General features: G+C 46.2%; 1 protein-coding gene across 1 annotated transcript in view; it reads left to right on the top strand.

The window, feature by feature from the left end:
- Positions 1-2,481: 2,481 nt before the first annotated feature.
- The window catches only part of MIS18A (MIS18 kinetochore protein A), a 10,688-nt gene continuing 6,330 nt past the window's right edge, over positions 2,482-6,839 (top strand). The window contains exons 1-2 of the mRNA XM_007447418.1: positions 2,482-2,871; positions 6,687-6,753. Of these exons, the coding sequence (XP_007447480.1) occupies positions 2,529-2,871; positions 6,687-6,753 (410 nt within the window). The 5' untranslated portion in view covers positions 2,482-2,528. The remainder of the gene's footprint in view (positions 2,872-6,686; positions 6,754-6,839) is intronic.

Below are 6,839 nucleotides of genomic sequence, written 5' to 3' on the forward strand. Positions count from 1 at the left end.
TCAAAGAAAATATTTTAAAGTATAATATTTGTATATGTATCTTTATAGCAATACTGTTGTAAACTATTATTATTATGATGATTTATTTTAAAACAATTAAAAAAAAATTTAAATGGAGGAATGGGCCCAGCAAGGCACAAGTTCCTAGGACTGCTGAAAGTCGTCAGGCAGCCCTGCTCTGCATTCCTTCCTTACTGGGATATCCCACGGTATTTAAGGTTGCCAGTAGGAACCCAAAGTCTGAGGCAAAGAGATTATCCCTTGAATTCCAAGGTTATTACCCATTTACTTGTACCAGAGATATTGTGCTTGAAAACAGCAGTCCTGCGAGGTCAGGCTTGCCTCCACAAAAGAAGCAGAGGAGGGAAGGCAATTCCACGGGTGAAATAAAAGCCTAAAATATCTGAAGAATTTTCTCCCACTTGGAGACTAATGAACATGGGTACAGTTTGCTAGAGATAAAGTATTTTCATGCATATTATATCACGAACCCCATAACAACCCCACTGCAGTACTGACCCACGTAAACCATGAAAAATTAGACTCAGGGAAGGCAAGTAGCCTTTCCGGTTTCCTACACGGTTATACCTCCTGAAGGGTTAGGTCAACCCAAGGCTTTTGACTCCAAAGTTTTTGCTTGTTGCTGGTGGCCAGAGGCACTAAATTTGGAAGCAAATTTTTTGGTAGATAGTTTACCTGACCAAGCAAAGTGGGCAGTGACTTAGGACACACCCAAAGGAGTCTAAGAACAGACATAGGACCTTGGGGGTTCCTTTCTTCCCAGATATGCCGCCAGGTTATCCATGATGCAGCCTGTCCATTTCCCACCATCCTTTCCTGTCCTAACCTGTGGTGCTTTGAAGTCAGAGGCTGGCTTTCTGGGGCAGCTGAGGAAGGCTGTCCTTACCAGACAGAAGGAATGCTCACTTGGTGCAAGGGGTGAGGGGCTCCCAGATCCAGACAGCAAAGGCACTTCCATGCTTTCCAGCAACACCACTGCTGCCCACACCCACCTTTCCAGCTTGTCCTTGCAGTGCTAGCCTGAGTGATCTGGGGCCCTTTCCGGGGTCTCGTTAGAGCAATAACAATGCATAAAAGGAACATGTGACAGGGTGGCTCCCCAACAATCCTTGCTTTCTCCACCTCAAGGAAGTTAGGCAGACAAACTAGAGCAGTGGCAACCAAAAGTGGAGGTGCCCCGACTGACAGCATCTGCATCACCCAGGAGCCTGTTAAGCAAATTCTCGGGCCCATCTTGACCTACTGATGGAGAATCTGTGAAGGATGTGTGGACGAAGAATGGTGCCTGCTATATGAGTAAACAAAGGAAGCCATCAGCCACTGTAGCTGCCCTGATTTCAATGGGCCCAGATTCTTGCATCTTCCCATATACAAAAAAGCACTAAATTCATTAACTTGAGATGTCTGGTTTTCTTTAATTAACAGTGATCATTTGGGACTTCCCTCGTGGTCCAGTGTGTAAGACTCCATGCTCCCAGTGCAGGAGGCCCGGGTTTGATCCCTGGTCAGGGAACCAGACCCCGCATGCATGCCGCAACTAAGTGTTTGCATGCCGCAACTTAAGAGTCCGTATGCCACAACTAAAGCCACAACTATGAAGGTCAGTCTCGGGCCGCAACTAAAGATCCCACGTGCCGCGTGCCGCAACTAAGACCCAGCACAGCCAAAATAAATAAAAATTTTTAAAAAGACAACGATCATTTGATGTTCCAACTACCTGTTTTTGTTGTTGTTGTTGTTGATTTGTTTTTCCAAAATCTCCTATGTATCCTGGCTCCTTCCTTACCTCTTTGGAGCAGTCCCTCCCAAATATCTGACAGGCTGCCTCCTGGGCTGAAGTCCTCAGCGAGTCCACCACATAAAACATAATTCTCAACTTTTAAGTCGTGCATTGTCTCTTCAGTCCACAGTGGGACTCAGAAATCTGTGTCCCATCCACCTCCCAGGCGACTCTCAGGCACGCTAAATTTGAGGGGTTGTAGCCACAGAAACATAGAGGGGGGAGGCCGGAGAGAAGAGGACTGCGCCCCAACTCCTCTATCTCTGAGTGGTGTATAGGCGGCATATTCTCTTTCGTAACCATTGCCAAGGTCTCCGTGAGGGGCTGGTAATGCAGTTCGCTCGGTGGGACTAACTTTTTCAAAGACGCTTCCCCTCCTATGTAAGAGGCTGAACTCTCTCCCCAGGCAGCGTAGCGAGCGGATCTCGGGCAGCCTCAATTTCCTAAGGCTGGAAAGAGCGACGCAGGCGCACTGACTCCCCCGCCAGGCCCCGCTCCACCGCGAGCAAGCGCGCTCCCAGGCTGCCTGCCGCCCCTCCTCCCTCGTCCCCCCGCGCCGCCCCGCGCCGCCCCGCGCCGCCCCGCCCCGCGTCGCGCCGCCCCGCCCCGCGTCGCGCCGCCCCGCCCCGCGCCGCCCCGCCCCGCGTCGCGCCCCCCTCGCCCCGCCTCGCGCATGCGCAGCGGCGTTTTTCCCGTGACCCTCCGCGGCGCAGGCAATTTGTAGCTAATGGAGGGTCCTTGGTCTCAGGCTTGTTGCAAAAGATGCTCCTCTACTAGCTGTGCGTGTGGCGACAAGGGCAAGTGGAGCAACTCCTCGCTCTTAGGCAAGCGGCTCTCAGAAGACTCGAGCCGCCACCAGCTGCTGCAGAAGTGGGCGAGCATGTGGAGCTGCGTGAGCGGGGACGCGTCGGTGGCCTGCACGGAAAGGACGCGGCGCGAGGAGGCTGCGGAGCCGGCGGAGGAGGAGGACAGGCCGCTGGTGTTTCTGTGCTCTGGTTGCCGGCGGCCGCTGGGCGACTCGCTGAGCTGGGTGACGAGCCAGGAAGACACCAACTGCATCCTGCTGCGCTGTCAGTTCGGGCGGGGCGCTTAGGACTTAGGACCGCCTTCTTCCCGGGTGTGCCGCACCTGGGCGGCCCCGGAGGAGGCGGAGGTGTTTTGGGGCCTCCCAGGGTCTTTATTTTTATTTATTTGTTTATTTATTTTTTAATACATTTATTTATTTATTTATTTATTTTATTTTTGGCTGCGTTGGGTTTATTCGTTGCTGCACGTGGGCTTCCTCTAGTTGGGGCGAGCGGGGGCTACTCTTTGTTGCGGTGCGCGGGCTTCTCATTGCAGTGGCTTCTCTCGTTGCGGAGCACGGGCTCTAGGCGCGCGGGCTTCAGTAGTTGTGGCATATGGGTTCAGTAGTTGTGGCTCGCGGGCTCCAGAGCGCAGGCTCAGTAGTTGTGGCACACAGGCTTAGTTGCTCCGCGGCACGTGAGATCTTCCCGGACAAAGGCTTAAACCCGAGTCCCCTGCATTGGCAGGCAGATTCTTAACCACTGTGCCACCAGGGAAGACCCTCCCAGGGTCTTTAAAAGCTGATAAATCTGAGACGGTGAGCTGCCGCAGAAAAGGGGAGGAGGAGAATCACCCCTGCACCGTGGACTCACGAGTGACAGGTTCTTTTCTGAGGTTCCCCCATCCCAGAAGAGCAGTGGATGAATCAGTGTCGTCGTGAGCATTACTTGGCAAAAAAATGCCCAGCTAGGTTGTAAGCATTCAGGGTGTAGATATTCTGTGTTACTCCTCCTGGCAATTAGCGGGCTGTTAATCGGTAAATCGTATTGTTAATGGTTTAGGACATTTTAAGCTTTTCAGCTGCCTGCTTCCTTCGGGGGATGTCAGGGTTGATTTCTCAAGTCTTCATAGTTGTATCAGCGGACACCTTTACCATCTGAGGTGTTAACAACCGTAGAGTTGACAGGACATAATGGTATCAAAAAAATTCAAGGAGACTTGCAATAAAAGTACCAACAATCCTATCAAAATGGGAGAGGAAGGAGGATGTAGTAAACGTACAGGTAACTGGTAGAGCCAGTATCTTTTGAAACCAGTGTGTTTCGCCAACGTTTCCTGGTTTTGTTGTTTCCATAGTATTTATACAGGGGAGTGGTTCACATATTTTTTCTGAGTTGGTGTAAAAATGTATGTTCTTTTTGGACTTGTGGTTTTCAAGATGAAATTTATGCTCTGTTTGAACTCTGTAAATATTTTATGGCAGAAATTCACCACCGATTCGTTGACATTTGTGGAATGTTTTCCTTCCTGGGATATATTGGGAAGAAAGGAGGACAGCAGTGTCCACCTGTTAACCTGAAACTTTTTGGAACCTCTTTTCCTTAAGGATGCAATTAACGATAATTGCTGAGTCTCTTTCAGTTGTTAAACAAAAGCCTAAGAACATACATTTCCCATACAATTCATTGAGATTAACCCTTTGCAGCTATTAAAATCAATGCAAAAGGACTTATCCCCCAATGCTGACACTCTCATGTCCCCAGAGTTCAACATGCTTTATTCTCAATTATACTTCCAGATACTCTCCATGCATGTATGAGCGTGTTTAAATATGTAAATTTTTTGGAATTCCCTAAAGATGTAAATTTTTCAAAACATACTTGAGATTATATTATTTATACTGTTAAGCGTCCTTACTTTTTTATTCTGCACATATATTCTGAATATTTTTCCATATTAGTGCATATAGATATACTTGACGTTTTCAATAGCTTCTTGTACCCCCGCTGAGAGGCAGTATAGATCATGGCCCTCAACTGCATGGGTTTGAATCCTGGCCTGCCACTTACTAGCTGTGTCTTTTTGGGCAAGCTACTTAGTCTCTCTATGCCTCAGTTTTCTCCTCTGTAAAAATGGGGATAATACTTAATGGGGTGATTAGGAGGATTAAGTGAGTTAATGTGTGTCATGTGCTCAGAAGACATAGGAAGTGCCACGTAAGTGATACCTTTAATGGAGATGCCGTTCATCTTCCCAGTCTGCCCCTGTTGACAGAGGTCTGGGTTTTTTCCCAGTGTTGCCACCATTAGAACAACATGTATGTATTTGGGTTGATTTTGATACAGTAGGAGAAGCTCTTCCTTTTAGTAGGTGAGTTTTATGTCATTTACATAAATGTCATTGACATTTATGTTATTTTTAAGAAATAATATTGATATGTTTGGTGTTAAATCTTTACCATCCTTTCCGTTTTTATGTCTTTTCTCTCCTTTATCACGTGGGCGCTTTTGTTTTATCTTTGAAAACATTATTCCGTTATTTAGTTTGTCTACACCAGTAGTTTTTAAAATTTAAAAAGTATATATAAATATCCTTTTTTATCAGCTTTAGACAAATTCATTTAACACCCTCCCCCCCCCTTCCTCCCAGTGAAAGATTAGAAAATGAACTTTGGATTAATTTCCATTCCCCTCCCTGCTCCAATTGGAGTTAGTTTAATTGTTTTTACTTTGTCAAGGTTTATAACATTTACATACTGTTCTGTAGCCATAGCATCGTCATTTAGCTTTAATATAATGTTTCTATGAACTTATTTCTCAAGTCCAGGACTCTTATTAATAATGAGAAAGCTTATTAATAGCTTTCTCATTCCTGTGTTGTTTATTTGATTAATCTTCACCAGTGGTTTCCCCGTCCCCAAGAAAACTTCAAGTTTCAGTGCTTGAAAATGTCTTTCTGTTGCCTTTATACAGCAATGTCAACTTGGCTGCATGTTCAGTTCTGGTGTCATGCTCTTTGCTTTTTCCAGGCACAGGGAGCAGCTAGTGCAAAGGCCTTGAGGCTAGTGAGGCCAAATGGTAGATTAAAGATAAGATTTAGGGCAGAAGGAAGGGGCCAGAAAATTTAGGGCCTTGTAGGCTGTTCTATGGAATGAGAATCTATTCTAGTGAATGAGTTGTTGTTTAAGCAGGAGAGTGATATGACCCAGTTTTTTCTTTGGAGGATGCCCTGAAGAGAAGAATAAGCATGGAAGCGGGCAGGTCAGTGAGGAGCTAGTGCAGCCGTCCAGGCAGAGGAGGTGGAGGTGGTTTGGGGGCTGGAGTGAGGGTTGTGAGGTAGAATTGACAGGATTTATCTGTGGAGTGTCTGTGCGTGGAGAAGGGTACGGAGACAGTGAATCAGGGGTGATACCGGTTTCTGATTTGCGCAATGGGTAGATGGAAGTGGAATTTACTGAATTAAGGTAGACTGTAGAGAGGAGGTGAAATCAAGAGTCTGTTCTGGCCATTGTAGGTCTGATGTCCTTCCTTCATGTCCCTCTGCTCCCGATTCCCCGCCTTTAGTGTGTTCTGAACTTGGGAAACGGGACTGTTTCCTGCTGCTTCTAGGGTTCAGCTGTGACCCCCGTCCAGGTTGTGGTCTAAAAGGTTTTTGGCTGAGCTCCTGAGGACCCTCTCAGCCACTTCTAGAGAAACGAGCTCTGCGTGTGAGATCTGGAGATGTACGCACAGGCTTTTTTCCACTTCCTTGGGTTGATCCCAGTTTTACTGTGTCTGGCGGGTATTCTTGATAGTCCGTGATTTGAGGTTCTAATTGTCCCAGATTTTACTGTCAGTTGAATTTTTGCTTCCTAATTTCATTCACTTTGTTAATTTCAGTGTTTTCTGGGAATGGAAGGAAATAACTCTTATTCTGCTAACTTTTTCCAGAAGACCCTGTACATTTAGTTTTAAACTACCCTGTGTGTGTGACTTTTGAGCCTTTTTTTTTCTGGCCTTCTGGGTTCTAAAATAAAAGTTGAATTAGAAGTTCTCTCAGTGTCTGCGTGTGTATTGTAACAAACTGCATTAATAAATTATTGTTACTTTCTTCTTTCTAGATGTTTCCTGTAATGTTTCTGTGGATAAGGAACAGATACTATCCAAACGTAAAAATGAAAATGGTTGGTGAGTAAGGCTATATCTATGTGAATATGTACATTAGAGAAGATGTTTATTTTTCAAATAAAAGTCTTTAAGGAGACCATCAGCAG

This window comes from Lipotes vexillifer, unplaced genomic scaffold (assembly GCF_000442215.2).
Source record: "Lipotes vexillifer unplaced genomic scaffold, Lipotes_vexillifer_v1.1 scaffold689, whole genome shotgun sequence".
NCBI lineage: Eukaryota > Metazoa > Chordata > Mammalia > Artiodactyla > Lipotidae > Lipotes > Lipotes vexillifer.